General features: G+C 58.0%; 1 protein-coding gene across 9 annotated transcripts in view; it reads right to left on the reverse strand.

Annotated features, from left to right (window-relative positions):
- Window positions 1-4,338: 4,338 nt before the first annotated feature.
- Window positions 4,339-16,025, reverse strand: part of MYT1 (myelin transcription factor 1) — a 65,551-nt gene continuing 53,864 nt past the window's right edge. For 8 of the 9 annotated variants that reach the window (XM_082430443.1, XM_082430446.1, XM_082430448.1 and 5 more), the window contains 7 exons: window positions 14,350-14,412; window positions 13,937-14,020; window positions 10,126-10,347; window positions 9,441-9,532; window positions 8,773-8,876; window positions 6,501-6,644; window positions 4,339-6,165 (listed from right to left, as the gene is read on the reverse strand). In XM_082430443.1, the coding sequence (XP_082286569.1) occupies window positions 6,025-6,165; window positions 6,501-6,644; window positions 8,773-8,876; window positions 9,441-9,532; window positions 10,126-10,347; window positions 13,937-14,020; window positions 14,350-14,412 (850 nt within the window). In that variant the 3' untranslated portion in view covers window positions 4,339-6,024. The remainder of the gene's footprint in view (window positions 6,166-6,500; window positions 6,645-8,772; window positions 8,877-9,440; window positions 9,533-10,125; window positions 10,348-13,936; window positions 14,021-14,349; window positions 14,413-16,025) is intronic. The other variant, XM_082430445.1, reaches the window with a different exon arrangement.

Raw genomic sequence — 16,025 nt, forward strand, 5'->3', positions numbered from 1 at the left:
GATCTTCCTAATTCACAGCCTGGGCCCTGGGCCCACCTCCTGCCCCGTGCAGCTACCCCTCTCCCCACTCTGGCCTGAGCTAGGGGGCACCCTGCTCAGCCTTCCTGTGGCAGGTGGGACATCCAAGTGACCCAGAAGGTGCTAGAACTGGGAAAGGCAGGCCTGGGGAACAGTGTGGGCATTCCCTGCACGTGGCACACTCTTGTAGGGATGGTGAGAAAGGGAGGGGAGAGGCCAGGAGGAGACCCAGGGCAGCTTCTGCGGGGCGCAAGGGGGACAGGTTGGAGGAGGGCACAGAGGGGGAGGGATGGAGGGAGCCATAAAAGGCGCTGGGAGGGTAGCGGCCAGGCTTCAGTGGCCCACACAGCCTAGACCAGAGGGGACAGGGAGAGGGGCAAGGCTAGCAGGGGCGGGGTCTGGGGGGCAGAAGGGACCACAGGGGCCTGTCCCTAGGGTCAGCTGCCAGCACTGGTGGTGTGCCCACAATCGTGGATCCCCTGGCACCCCTGTGTGTTTTAACCTGATGGGCACTTGGCTGAGGTGTGGGCTGGGGTCCTCTCGGAGAAGCCACCTCCTATTTCAAGGAGGAGCAAAGAGGAAGGCAGCGCCTATAACCCCTGCAGACCCGTACGGCAAGGTCTGGACCCGTATCGCCCAGTGTTAGGAAACACTCCACATCCACAGCTGTAACAGCCTCTACGGAGCCATGAGCCTCGGGGGTGCAGCGGCTCAGGGGAAAGTCTCTCCTGCAGTCATGGGGTGGCGTCAACACAGCCTCCACACACGGCCCGATGCTCACCCACTTGGGGCGTTACCTGTGGGTCCAGGTAAGGAGGGCAGGTAGACACGCCTATCTACACCGGCACCCTCTCAAAACCTGGCTAAAGTGACAGTTTTTAAGGTATAAACTGGCAGGCAACAAACACATGAAAGGATGCTCAACATCACTAATCATTAGAGAAACGCAAATCACAACTACAACGAGGTATCACCTCACACCAGTCAGAATGGCCATCATCAAAAAATCCACAAACAATAAATGCTGGGGAGGGTGTGGAGAAGAGGGAACCCTCTTGCCCTGTTGGTGGGAATGTAAATTGATACAGCCACTCTGGAGAACAGTATGGAGGTTCCTTAAAAAACTAAAAATAGAACTACCATATGACCCAGCAATCCCACTACTGGGCATATACCCTGAGAAAAACATAATTCAAAAAGAGTCATGTACCACGATGTTCATTGCAGCTCTATTTACAATAGCCAGGACATGGAAGCAACCTAAGTGTCCATCAACAGATGAATGGATAAAGAAGATGTGGCACATATATACAACGGACTATTACTCAGCCATAGAAAGAAACTAAATTGAGTTATTTGTAGTGAGGTGGATGGACCTAGAGTCTGTCATACAGAGTGAAGTAAGTCAGAAAGAGAAAAACAAATATCGCATGCTAACACATATATATGGAATCAAAAAAAATATATGGTTCTGAAGAACCTAGGGGCAGGACAGGAATAAAGACGCAGACGTAGAGAAGGGACTTGAGGACACAGGGAGGGGGAAGGGTAAGCTTGGACGAAGTGAGAGAGTGGCATGGATATATATATACTACCAAATGTAAAATAGATAGCTAGTGGGAAGCAGCCTCATAGCACAGGGAGATCAGCTCGGTGCTTTGTGACCACCTAGAGGGGTGGGATAGGGAGGGTGGGAGGGAGACTCAAGAGGGAGGAGATATGGGGATATATGTATATGTATAGCTGATTCACTTTGTTATACAGCAGCAACTAACACACCATTGTAAAGCAATTATATTCCAATAAAGATGTTTTTTAAAAAAAAAGGTATAAACTGGCAGGAATGGGAAGATGGAAGAGGAGACAACAATGTGATTTAGAAGGCAGAAAAGACACAGATATGCAGTGCATGACTTAGCAGACCCCAAACCTGAATTACGGCCAGAGTGTGGGAAGCTCAGAACCAAGGCCGTCCACACCTCAGGACCCGGGTAACTGGCAGATTCAGGTGATGCTGGAGAAGGAAGGAAGGGCCCGTAACAAAGATGGCTGGTGGCAAGTGTCTCTGAGAGCTGGGGAACGCTCCCCTCCCTGGGGATAAAGCCTTGAGTTTTATTCTCTGCAGGGGGTAAAAGAAGGGTCTGCAGGCTGGGAGAGGAGGCCTGGCTGTGGATGAGGTCCCCACACCAAAAATAAATCCTAAGAGAGCATATGCCAATGACACCGAGACCCTCCCCCAACCCTGGACCCCAGGAGGCTGGTGGCTGGGGCAGACCCTCCAAGCAGGAGGTGGGAGCGGCTTTTGGGGGGTGAACAGCTAATGTCATCAGCAGACTGTGGGACCACGCAACCTTCTAGCATCACGGTGATGCTGCATCTGCTTGAAGCCAGAGGGGCTGCCGTGGTCCCTCTGCCCACAGCAACACCAGCAGGTAAATGCACAGCCCCATTCAAGCCCAGGTCTGCTGACCCCACAGTGGACAAAGCCTCAGAAGCGCAGGATATCATCGTGGATGGAAGCCGAGAGATACTGAGGACCCAGAACCCCGAGGCCAGGCTGCCTAGTACCTCCCAGAATCCTGGAGCCGGAGAACAGTTTGGAAAACCTACAGGGCTTATAGGAGCAAAGCAGCCGCCTCAGTGCTGTGGTTCTTCAACATCAGGGTCCTACACGCCGGCATCCGTGCCCACGGTGCCCCCTCTCCTCCAATCCACCTGCCACATTCCGCACACGGCCTCTCTGAGAGGTCTTCCGAGATCCCACACTCCAGGGGCACGTCCTCGGCCCACCCGGCCAGCCATGGGCCTGAGCAGCCCTGAGGGCAAGGCTGAGTCCATCTTCGCTGGAGCCCAGGCCCAGGGCCAGTCCAGGGCTGGCTTGGAACTGACCTCTCCCCAGGCTCTCCTTTCGCTATGGCCCACCTGTCCCCCGACTATGCACAGAGGACTTCACTGAGATGCGGCTCGTGGAGGGAGCCTCCGGCCCGCCCCTGTCCCCACCCTCCACAGCCCTTCTGTCCCCGCACATCTGCACACTCACCTGCTCTTGAGGCTGACCTCTGGGGCCCTCTTCCCAGCCGTGTTGTCTTTGTGGTTCTTTGGACCAACCAGGTTCTGCAGGGCCCACAGGCAGAGCTTACCGCGACGAAGCCAGCTAGAGACCAGTGTGGCAAGTGCGCCGGCACCCAACCGTCACCTCCACGGGCACCAGTTCTTCTCACGTTGCTGGAGGCCTTGGAAATCTGTGCTGAGGCCATGCCGTGTGGCGCTGGGGAGAGGTTCTGGCTGAACTGGTGCCAGGTGGGGGGGGCGGTAAGTTGGGTCCCCCGAAGCGCAATGTTTCAGAGTCAGGAGGCTAAGAGGCCCGCTAAACCCTCGGCAGGGAGCGGGCGAAGCCCTGGGAGAGGGTGGGAGCAGGATGTCACACGTGGGACGGACGTGGCCCTTCACCCATTCTTCCGCAGTCCTGGCCTCTGCTCGTCTCCTGCCAACTCTCATGCCTCCAGAATACTGTCACCCCAGCATCTGCGTGCTGACACAGATGAGTACCAACCTGGACCACTGGTCCCCTGTGCCCCCCGGGGAGCCCCTCCTCAAGGCTGCACAGGTTCCATGCACTGCCACATGCTCTGGTCCCCACAGCCAGCAGCTGGAGCCCTCCAGACCCTCAACTGTCCAGCTGGGACAGGTCTTGGAAGTGAGGCCCAGAATTCCTAAGAATCTCCCTTTGTTCTCAAGTCAGGTGGGAGCTCCAGTTTGCCCTCAAGGGCCAGATTCCCAGTGAGGTCAAAGTGTGTTGACAGTTCAGGTTGAATGTGACCAGAAGCCCCAAACCTAAGTCTTACCTGGGAGAGCCCCACCTGACACAAAAGGGTAAAACAGTGAGGAGCCACTACCGCCGCCTTCAGGTATGGCTGAATCCAGGAGCTCTGTCTGCCTCCCCCTCCCACCTCCACCTTTCTCTCTCCCCCTCCCAGCTCTGCCTCCCTCCTAAATGTCCAAACTCCCTCCTCTGCAGAGATGGCTCCCTCCTGCAGCCAGGAGAGGTGGCCTGGGGCAGCTCCCATTTCACACCCTGAGTCTAGCAACCCCAGCAGGAAGACTTCTTCTGACCCTAAGAGAAAACTCTGATTTACACATGCAGGTCTGTGACTCAAACCTTGTGGGGGGGAGGGCGGTTCCACAAAGGAGATGTGGGTTCCACGTGTAGCATCAAGGAGAGGCCTGAGATGGGAGAGCCCACCCACCACCCACTCCCGAGGAAGGTGACCCCAGAGCTCTCGGGACAGAGACGGCACCCTCACCAGACACAGCTCCCACTCACAGTCAGAGTGGACTTTTATTAGGAAATCACCCTGCAGACACACTGAGAAGAGCTGTGCTGTGGGTTCAATGTTTCCTGAGGAAGGAGAATCACAGTATCAGAGCTGTCAGAGGGACGGGAGCCTAGAGCGGGCAGCTGCTCAGGGCGGCCTGCGGCCAGCACCCCTCGCAGCGACAGGACTCAGCCATCAAGAACCGGCACACAGACGCGACACAAGAAACACGCCAGAGCACACACATCTGCACTACGCTTAAATAAACAATAAATACAGAATTCCATCTGCTGTCGTCCGCGCCTGAAACAAAGGGAGCCAAAAGGGATGAAGAAAACCAAAAACTCGTTCTTTCCATTGGACCGAGGGGGAAATATCCCCAAATTATCAAAATGCCTGTTACAAAATACTTTTTTAAAATTCCATTATTAAAAGAATAAATAACAAAATATATAAAAAATAACTCAGTTGCATTAAAATCATAACTAGAAGTTATAGCAAGATTTTTTGTGTATGGCCTATCTCATAGTGAAATCGTTAATTTTGCTTTGATTTCCTTTATTTCCCTCTCGTGTGTCCTGGTGTGGGGTCTAGGTAAAATAGTATAAAATTAATAAATAAAAATGTTAAATAAATAGCAAACGTTAACATAAGAGGTTGTGAATATAAATACTTACATTCTGACAAAATTAAATAATTTACAGAATAATTAAACTAACTACTTTCTTATTTCTTCCAGGAAGTGCAATTTCTCTACTTTTAAATACTAACTTGGAATCGCAGTCACACTTGATTTGGACTCTATTTACATGTTAGGAACGTTGTGTTTTTAACACATTAAATCAAAATTTACCTTCTTTCGAATCTCGAATGGATCTAAAAAGAAGTGACACCTTGGTGGTCTCTAGTGAGGAATTTACCCCCTGACCTCGCTGACGCTGTCCCCACCTCGGTAAAGCTCAGCCATGACCCGGGTGACGGGCGGGTCACGGGCCATGTGGGCACACAGAGAGCCAGAGGCCCCGTGGGTCTAAAGGCCGCAGCCTGGAGGGAGCCAAACCCTGAGCGCAGGGTCTGCAGGCCCGGCCGGGGGTGCTTCCACGTGGAGCTGGCGCCGTCTTTCAGGGGGTCCCAGGCCAGCTTCCTCGAGGCCTACTCCTAACCTACCCTCTGGAACGCTGCTCTCGTCCACCCTTAACATACAAACTGAATTAAAGGACAACAGGAGACACACTCGCCACGCGGCCTCACCGCGCAGGCGCACTGGCCGCTCCAGGCCGACTCGTCACACGCACCACCGCCCGGCCGGGCTGCCCTCTCGGCCTTGACAGACAAAGGAGTACTGAGGTTGCAGCTCCAAAACTTCCCTGAGAACCTTGTCCTTGAGTTTCCCCTGGAGACGTCGAGCTTTCAGAAGCAAAAATAAATCACTTTGTAACACTTCACGCCCCGCACTCGTGTGGAGAGGTCAAGGCCTCTGGCCCGGCGAGCGCATCGCATCGAGGGAGACACGCATTTCCAGGCACCTCTCTGGGTAAACCCCCCGAGGCCGCCCTGGGCTGCCAACTAGAAGTCACTGTGAGTTGGGAATCTCCACTGGGAGGGCAGGGCAAGGGAGGTAAAAGATGGAGGCAGGTCGGGGTACCCCAGGTGCCCCGGCTCAGCACGATGGCCCCTCGGATGAGGAGGACTACACCTGGATGCCCCTCACGGCCTGCTTGATGCTCTCGAGTAGGTCCTTGTTCTCGGGGTCCTGGTAGCACTCCTGGTTGGAGTACATGTCGGTGAGCGTGCTTACATAGGCATCAAAATTCTGTTCGCATATTGGCTCCTAGAGAACAGAACCAGTTTAGCGAGGCCCATCCGTGCAGGGGGCCCCAGGGTTTCCAGAAGCCAGGGAAATCGATGGGGGAAGTCTCAGACCCACATGCCCACGCCACCAGAGACAAGCCCACGGACCCACCACGGGCAGCACTCGGGCTGAGACCACCACGGCACAGGCTGCTCAGGATGCTACAGCCACCGTGGCCAGCTGTCTGCCCAGGCAGAATCCCCAGGTCGGGGCCCTTCCAGCAAGACCCCAGAGGCAGAGGGGTGCCCGCCCTCCCAAGAGCCCCAGGACGTGGCTGCCAGCTCAGCTGTGGCGGCCGCAGGGCCGCTACTTACCATGTGCGGAAGGCGGATGTTGGCAAGACTTTGGATGAGGGCTTGGCTCAGGCCGGACAGCTCCAGAAACAGGGCTTCGTTCTGCTCCTCTATGAGCTTGTTCTCCTGCTCGATGTTCTTCAGGCTCTTCTCCATGGACGAGATCTGCGCCAGACAGAGACGGGGGCTGCCTTCTGACGCATCCCCCGGGGAGCACGCGGGGCAGGCCCGCCGGGCCACGCCGCACGTCCCTCTGCGAGAGGGCGAAGAGGCAGGGGCCCTGCCACAAGTGAGGGCTGGCAGCACCCCGGTCCCTGGGCGGAGGAGGGGGTGCAATGACTGAGCCAGGGCGGGGGTGCCGCGGCTTTACGTGCCCCATCTGTCCTACGGGGTGGAGAGGAGCACAGACTGAGGCACCTGGGCTCCAGTCCCAGCCTGCTACTAGCTTCCTGTTCTTCCTCTCTGGCAGGGACACTGTACACACCTTGTGGGAGGTCCGCCTGCCTTTGGGTTTCCCCCACCAGAAAGACCAGCCAAGGGCCTTATTAAAGCTGTGAAGGCAAGCAAAGCAGGCCGCTGCAGCTCTCTGCAACTCACGGCTGAGTGGAACCAGCCGATGATCCCTCCAGCACACCAGAGAGCATCCTGGGGTTTCTGGCACAAACACTTCTCCTCCTCTGGACCCAGCAGGGCACCAGGAGGGAGGCTGGAAGTTCTCCCGGGGGCTCTAAGGGTTGCACGTGGAACAGCAGAGGACGGTGATGACTGATGGGCTGATGGCCACGGGCAGTCTCGCCTGCTCTAGGTGCCACAGGCACCACATGAGTCTCAGGGTGAGCAGAACCCTGTGCAGAGGGTCACCACCCTGTGGGGAAGGGACGAGAAGCCCACCCCGGGGCCGGGCCCAGAGGAGGCACGCTTGGGAGGGCAGCCCCCGGCCTCACTGCATCTGAAAGGAGCCTCAGGGCAGAGGCAAGCTCGCGCAGCGTGTATGACACACCGAGCCATCGCTCAGGTGCAGGACGGTGGGCCGCCTCTTAGGAGGCTGCGGTTCTGTGCCCTGCGGCTGAAGAGCGTCACTCTCTCACCACCTAGTGGCAAGACTTTGGCTTTGAAAGTTTTGAGTAGAGCTCTGCAGCCTGCCTCCTCTGCCTGAGCCCTCCTGCGGAGCACACAATGCAAAACTCCCTGGACGGGAAAGGGGACTCCAAGTCCTGCCAAAAGGACGATAGTGAATAATCTGTCTATAAATAGGTGGGCATTGGCAAATAAAGAGAAATCAGAGGTGCTTCCCAAGGGTGTTGACACTGGGAGATCCCTTGGACTTTGAGAAGGAAAGGAGCAGGGAGGTATGGGGGCACAGCCACCCGGGGGGGTGTCTCGGTCCCCAGAGACAGCCCCTGCACCCCTTCTCTGCTTCCACTGCCTGTGAACGTGGAGAAGATGCTGCACAGCAGGACAAAAATCCCTCCTGATCCTCATGAGCTGATGCTATTTTTACACCAGCTTCTGGGTAACAGGAGGTCAGCGTAAAAGCCCGTCTGCCAGGGGAAGGAGGGGCGGCACAGGTCACGTGGACTCCCAACATCTCACACTTCCCACCCATCCCCTCTGCCTTCCAGTTCCGCAGGGCCAGGTCACCTCCTCGTCCTTGGGGACATGGCTGTGTGCGGCCTCCCCTTCTGTGCCCCTAGCTCTGCTCCGGCCCCCACTCAGCAGCCAAGGGAAGGGCATGGTCTTATTTTCAAAATAGACCATCACCGCTCTTTGTGGGTCTTTGTTCTTTTTTTTCTGGTTGCAAATGTTCGTTTTGGGGAAATCGGAGAGAGAGGGTGCAGACACCTAAAGTGAGGTGTAGCCCTGCCCCTCAGCACAGCACTTCTTTCTGGGTCAGACACTGTGCTAATCGCTTTCCTCGTAGAAGTGCATTCACCTTACAACAAATGAATGCAGTAGATTCTCTTATTATCTCCATTCTACCTGGGAGGACATCAGCGTACGGATCAGACAAGAGGTTCACAAGGTCACTGAGCTGGGCTGTGGCAGTGCTGGGCTGGAACCCAGCTCCAGCCGGGCTCTGAGGACCCACACTGGGGCTCTGCTCCTACGAACCGACGGGACCGACAGCCGACGGCACCTCAGGACTCCTGACGCTGCTGAGTGGAGCACGTGCGGAGCAGAACTGTGACGAGGGGCTGGGCTCCCTCACACTGCCCAGAAGAGGAGGCCCAGGGTGGGACGGACATCCTCGGGGTGGGAGGGCGGGGCGGGGCAGGGAGGAGGCACCACCCACCTGGGACTGCAGCTGCACCATGGCGGCCTCCATCTCGGAGTTGGACTCATTCAGGTCGCGAATCTCCTGGTTCAGCTGCTTGATCTCCTCGTCGTTGTCCAGCACTGCCCCGGAGAGAAACCTCAGTCGCGGCTCCCGCAAGTGGGGGTCAGCCGAGGCCTGATTTCTAGATGGACCCATGGACCCCCTTCCCGAGCAGAAGCCCTGGCTCATGGCCCCCATCTCAGGCTGGGAAAGGTGGCCTTCAGGACTAGTAGACGTGTGTCAGCTGTTTGCCTCCTGGCCCTGGGTCTTTGTGGGGAAATAGACGCCTCTTGGGCAAGTGTTAATTGCTGAGATAAAAATGGAAGTTTTTCCAGATGGTGCTGATTTCCTCAGCTTCCCTCTTCATTGAGCCTGAGTGAGTTCACAGGTCCACACTATGGCTTCCATCGCTGCCAGCAGGGCTCACCAACCCCCAGGTTAGAGCCGTAATGGCCACGCGAGGGCACGGGGCAGCCAGAGGCTCTGAGCCGAGGTCAGGAGGACCAGCGGCTCAGCTCAAGAGCTCGGTCCCCACCGCGACTCGCTCCAGGGCGGCTTTGCTTCCCGACCCACTTCTCGCCAGTGCCACCCGCCCACTCTGGCTGCAAAGGCCACGTGCAGGGGTTGCAGGAGGGCAGCCTTACCATCACTCGTCTTGAATTTCGTGCCGAGAAGCTCATCCCCTGAGACTTTTCCCTTCTTTCCAGCAAAGGTCGCTCTGGGACAGCCAGACAAGCTGGAAGCAAAGGTCACACATGAAAAGCCAGTCCAAGCTCACGCACCACGGGCCAGTCTGAGGTCACATGTCACAGTGAGAGCTGGCGGCCTGGTGGGATCCTGTTTGGAGTGTCGTCGCTCATCCCCGGTGCCCCTCGCTCCCGACTCCAGCCTCCAGGCTCCCTCAATCCTCAGCAGCCCAGGCCATTCCCAGCTCAAGCCACTGCCCTGAAGTCTTGTCCCTCGGACGGCTCGGGGCAAGCGCCACACCACCTTTTCAGAAAGGACTTCCTACCCCCTCCCTGCTGCTATCTCCCCCCAGTGTTTACCATCCTTCACCAAACTAGGTATTTAACTTATGTGCTGGTTTGCAGGAAGGGCTGGCTGTCCTCTCGTTCTCCAGAGACCATCTATCTCCAGAGACTGATATTTGATGGACTTCCAGTAATGGCTTGTGGAATGAATGGGCTACCAGTTTGGGTCTATCTTTTTCCTCGAGAAACTACCATGTACACCTGAGCCCTGGCCTGGCCCTCCCCGGGAGCCTCGCCCACAGCCCCACAGCTGGGGCCCTCCTGGGTGACGGAGGGGCAGGGAGGCTGGGACAGTCACCTCCTGTGGGTGAGGAAGCTCCCGTTGGCGTGGCCGGAGCCGTCGCAGCCTGGGGTGGGGCAGGTGGGCCCCTCGTTCTTCAGGGGCTTCCAGGAGGCAGATGAGCCGTTGAGGGAGCCCTCTTTCTGCCTTCGGGCGGCCAGAGGGCAGCCCGACGCACTTCTGTGAGAGGCGTATTTGCCGCTGATGTGACCAAGCCCCACGCAGCCTGGAACTGGGCACCTGGGCACAAAGAGGTCAGAGGTGAGCCCCAGGCGCCGGAGCCCAGAGACCCCCCAGGCCAGACCCTAAGACACGCCGGGGTATCCTGGATGGACTCCAGGCCTTGGAGCAAGAGAAGGACCTGGGCCTCCCCAGCGAAGGGCTCGTGTTCCCTCCCCAGCCTTGGCCTCGCACCCCCTGCACAGCGGGGGGGTCAGCAGCCACCTTCTCGCCCCGTCCCTCAGCAGCAGTGACCCCTAGGGCCTGGGGCTGGCTCTTGGTGGCCTCCGGGTCCACAGCTGGACCTTGTGGCCAGCATCATTTCTGTATCACCCCAGAGGCCACTTGCTGGGAGCCTGCCCTGAGCACTAGCCGTTTGTCACCGCTTTCTACGTGCCACAGACCCAGCAAGCACAGAGGACCCAGTTCACAGAGAGCTCGCTGGGGTGCAGACACGTCAGAGGCAGGAAGCCCCTGGCAGGTGGCAGGGCTGGGGGACAGCGTGCTGCCTCGTGGCCCGCACACTCGGACTCATCTCACAGGCGGCCTCCTCAGCCGGGCCCGTCCTCACACGTCCCCTGTCTCGGCTCTCACTCCTTTCTTACTCATCCCAGCCACGTGGGCCCTAACGTGGGCTGTCCACCGAGCCAGCCCAAGGTCACCTCCACCGCCGATCCAGAGCGGAGTCACGGCCAGGGGCCCCTGCAGGGGACTTGGGGAGGTTCCCTTCTGTGTCCACTCCCAACTGTGGGGTCCCAGGGGGAGCACTGGGCCCGGCCCTCTGAGGTACCTGTGAGGTACCTGACATTACAAGATCAAAAGGCCAAGTGAGAGGCAGCTCTTCAAGTCACCACACACAGTTGAATCTAAGCGCTTTTTCCCACTCTCTTTGCAAAACCCTTGTCTTCTCCTCAGGAGGGACTGCTGATGTTTCCCGGTAATTGCCTTCATGGTGAGTGTTTCAGATATGTCAACAATAACACTGCTGGTCTTTCCCTCCACACCCCAGGCCCAAATCTTCAGAGCTGTCAGGTGACCTCACGTTAAGACGTGTGGCACACCCAGGGGCCCCCCAGTCAGAGGCACATCTCTTCGGTCAGGTGCCAGGGCGGCCGGGGGCAGCCGAGCCCTCTCCACGGCCAATGGATATGCAGCTCCCAACCCACCACGCTGGAACCTCCACAGACTTTCCTTCTTTTTTTTTTTATTGGGGTACAGCTGTTTTACAATGTTGTGTTAGTTTCTACTGTACGGCGAGCGAAGTGGAGTTCCCTGTGCTATAGAGCAGGTTCTCGTTAGTTATCAATTTTACACGTATTAGCGCGTATGTGTCAATCCCAGTCTCCCAAGACATCCCACCCGCCACCTCCACAGACTGTGTAGGTCAGTCATTCAGTCGTGGCCAAAGGGATTTACTGCAACGTGCCGACCAACTCAAACGCTGCAGACACGAGACGCCTACGAGGGAGCTCTTCCTCTACGGGTCCCTCCGCAGCCGCACCAGTGCCTGCCGACCAAGTCACGCCACGCAGCAGGGCCTGGTGCACCGATGGAGGTTTCTGCGGCCACCTGCCCTTGTCTAAGATGCTCGTCAGTTATAAATACGGTTAGTCTATGGCTAGGGAGGAGACCCTATAAAACGGAGGTGCTAAGTAGGCAGCCCCCTCTCCTTGCCACGGAGCCATTAGAAACTTCATTCATCCTGTAAATGCTGAACTGTTTCTACAAGTCACATTCTCCACTTGGCTGCAAAATCTTGTTGTTTGTTTTTAAAGCAAAGTTGACAGCACATCAGGAAGAGGAAAACCATTCTTCCCCGTTAACTTGAAAAACGCTGATCTTGACTTTAATCATTTGCAAGTGCAGCACAATTCACTGCTCATCCCTACCAGCAGGATCCTGGCTAAGCCCATCACAGCAACGCGTCTGTATGATCACAGGCAAATTCCTAGGTTCTCAGAAGAAAAAATATTCTTTGTCCACCCTCTCATTTAGTAGGCAGCATTCACAATACCAACAACCATGTATTTTGCATTTTTGATTTAGCATTCATTACAGTTTTACTGTATAAATTAAATAAACAAGCCACTGCCTTATTACAGCAAACAGCCGGTGGGGCTGTCCCCTTTGAAGGGCATAATGCTGGTCAATTAGGCCCCTCCTCTGTGGCCAAGCAGATGTTTGGGCGCAGCTGGGGTGAGCTCCCAGGAGGATCAACGGAACCTCGGGCCAGCTTGATCCCCTCTACAGAGGTGAGTGTGCAGCTGTTCCTGGTCCACGGGGAACACAGTCAGGGCAGACCTGCTTCCCGTGGAACTGCGTGCCCTGCCCCAGCCAAGCCACCTGAGTTCCTGGGCCCAGGGCAGACCTGCTTCCCGTGGAACTGCGTGCCCTGCCCCAGCCGAGCCACCCGAGTTCCTGGGCCCAGGGCAGACCTGCTTCCCGTGGAACTGCGTGCCCTGCCCCAGCCAAGCCACCCGAGTTCCTGGGCCCAGGGCAGACCTGCTTCCCGTGGAACTGCGTGCCCTGCCCCAGCCGAGCCCCCCGAGTTCCTGCGCCCAGGGCAGACCTGCTTCCCGTGGAACTGCATGCCCTGCCCCAGCCGAGCCACCCGAGTTCCTGGGCCCAGGGCAGACCTGCTTCCCATGGAACTGCATGCCCTGCCCCAGCTAAGCCCCCCGAGTTCCTGGGCCCAGGGCAGACCTGCTTCCCGTGGAACTGCGTGCCCTGCCCCAGCCAAGCCACCCGAGTTCCTGGGCCACCGGGCAGCCAGCCATTCTCTTCCAGTCCTCACCCGCCTGGGGGCACCCACTGCCTGCTCTACCTGGTGTCAGCTCTGAAAGTCCTGGGCAAATTGGGTGGTGGGTCACCCTGTTTGCACCTGTGGCACAGCCCTGCCCCCACCTGCAAGTCGGGAGCTCGGGGGGTCCCTCCTAGAAGGATCAGTTTTCAGCGATACCAGCCCCCACCAGGCGAGTCGGGGTCTGGGTCAGGGTTCATGACATGTCAGGCACCCCCAGTGAGAAGGTCAGTAGAGGGTTTCAGGCACTCCAATCACTTAAGGCCCAGGATGTCCTCTCTCCTCCCCACAGGTCTGTTGAGGTCCCAGTTCAAGGTGACCCTCCCAGGCTCCCTCACTGCACGTCAGCTCCCTCCAGAGGTGTGGGCGCGCGCACGCGTGACTCAAAGCCTTGCTGTCTTTCCAGCCGCCCTCTCCCCCTTGACTCTTGCAGCTGACCTTTCCCACCAGGCCGGGAGCCGTGCAGACCGCAATGCCCGTGAGTGCCTGGGGTTGCCAGGCCCTGAGGTCCATGCCCAGGTGCCCAGGTGCGCGGGCAGCAGGGCACTCTGCCTCTCCCGGCCCGTCAAACACCGCAAACCTGAGAGGCCCAGACAGGAGCCAGCGCCCGCATGTGCCCCCCACACAATGCACACGGCTCCCGCCTGCAAGGGCGTCCCCGTGCACGGTATGAGCACGTCTGTAAAAATGGGCATTGTTAATGGGCTATGTTAATGCAAACAGAATCTAGAAGGAGCTTTTAAAATTATAAAATACAGGGAAACCCCAAGTCTGCACAGCAGCCAAGAGGCCAGCAGGGCCTAGACTCACTTCATCAGCTCAGGGTCTTCCTTGTCATCCTTCGTGGGTGTAGCCTTGGCTCCACTTTTCTTGGCACGAGGGCAGCCTGACAAGCTGGTTTTGAAAGAGGAAACAATGCCACCGTGGTCCAAAGACAGCAAAATCTCACACCCCCCACCTCACCCCTCCCCTTAAGCTCTGTGACAGCAGCCCCGGCGGGTCCCAGCAGCAGGGCCACACGCAGGAAGCAGCACCGTGAGCCCCCAGCTCTGGTCAGAGGGCGCCCTGATCGGGCTCTGGGAACACTGGCAGTTCCGATGAAAGGGACGAAACCGTCTCTGGACGCAGCAACGTTAATGTCTTACTCGGAGCCTGGAACTTCGTCTGAGGAGGAAACCGCCCCCACCCGCTCCGGCCTGGCACCCGGGGCACGGCAGGCTCACCTCCGGTGCGATGCGTAGTTCCCCGTTATGTGGCCGGAGCCGTCGCAGCCGGGTGTGGGGCACCTGCGGAGGAGAGCGGAGCTGGGACCAGAGCCGCGGAAGTCACTTGGCCACAGAAGATGCCTTTGTACTCAGCCCCCTACAAGTCCACCCACTAAGGTCTCACACACGGCCACGTGTGTCCCGGCCGGCCTGCTGCCACGACCTCCGGGCCTCAGAGCTTGGCCACCCACTCTCCCCATGGGGGCCCAGGAGGGCGGAGAGGAGAGCACGTTTCCACTGCGGGATGATGGGCTCCTGACTCAGCCTCCTGCAGAGGACTAGGCTGGACTAGAAGGTTCCAGAACACATGTGGGCCTTTAAACAAGCGCTCAGGATGCAAAGCTCACATCTAGGACCGGTTCCTCCTCCGTGAGCTTGCTGGAGGAAGACGGCCTATTCTCACCGAGGGCCGCCACCGTCGTGAGCACGAACAGACAGCACTGAGCACCTGAGACGCGCCACCCCCAGCAGTGGCGACGTCAGGGCGTGAGTCCTACTGGGTGAGCACCGAGTCCACACGGACGCAGGCTTTCGAGGGATGGCTGGCACCAGCCGAGGGGAGGGAGGGGAGGAACAAAACACAAAAGCCCAGCTGTATACACCCAAAAGGTTTGATGAATATATCACGTAGAAGGTAAAAATTCCCCCCTGATACACCAGCTTGGGTTTTCTTATTTTTTCCCTGAATGTCCACTGGAGAAAAATGAATCCGCTCCTGCCGGTGCCAGTGGGGAGAGCACCCGATCCTGCAGGTGGGTCCTCAGGAGGCCTCCTCCGGGTGGATCTGCCGCCTGCGCCGTGCCCCTCGTGAGGGCGTGGTCTCGTCCTGTGGGCCCCGGCAGGACCTTGGTGCTTGCATCTGGAGAGCCCGGCACTCACTGGGTGCTTATCTGCCATTCCCGGCTTCATCCTCACACGGAGAGAGAACTGTGGAGCCAAGGGCTCAACTCAAACGTGGACCCAGAAGGACACAGGGCCGAGCGCCAGCCGGGCAGGACACGGGTGGCCCGTCAATCAACAGAGGGGTCCCTTGCGCCCAGGCTCCGGCAGCGTCCAAGGCCCTTCCTTTGCATCCTCCTCCCAGACGTCAGCGGGCGACACTGCCCGCCCACCTCAGGCTGGCGTGGCGACACGAGGGGCGAGATGCCCAGGAGCCTCCTTCCTGGCCCCTCGGACTTTCTTGGGGCCCCCTCTTCACCCCTGCCCCAAGTGCCACACATCAGCGCCTCCCTGGCCTGGCAGCGGCCAACAGGTCACTCTCCCTCCTGTCGGGCTTTGGGGTAACTCAGGCCCCACTGAGGCTGGGACGCCTCCCGCCCGTCACGTGTGGTCGCATTCCAACCCCCACATCTGGGGCAAAGAGGCTTTTGTGTTTCAAAGGAAACCGCCCACCACCTCTGTCCAGGTAAGCGTCAGGTAAGCGTCACCCTTTCAAATGAGCCCCAGTTGCGGGGACCTCCCACTCGGACACTGCGTCTCTGCGTGGTCCGCGGTCCCGGGGCGCCAGCTGCTCAGAAAGGCCCTCTGGGCTGCACTGAGGGTACCAGGGTGTCCCTCGCATGGCTCTCTGCGCTGAGGCCCAGGCCTTGTGACACCCTCTGGAAGGACAGAGCTTCTCCTTCCTGCTCCTTCGC

The sequence above is a fragment of the Balaenoptera physalus genome (assembly GCF_965194825.1).
Source record: "Balaenoptera physalus genome assembly, chromosome: 16".
Classification (NCBI taxonomy): domain Eukaryota; kingdom Metazoa; phylum Chordata; class Mammalia; order Artiodactyla; family Balaenopteridae; genus Balaenoptera; species Balaenoptera physalus.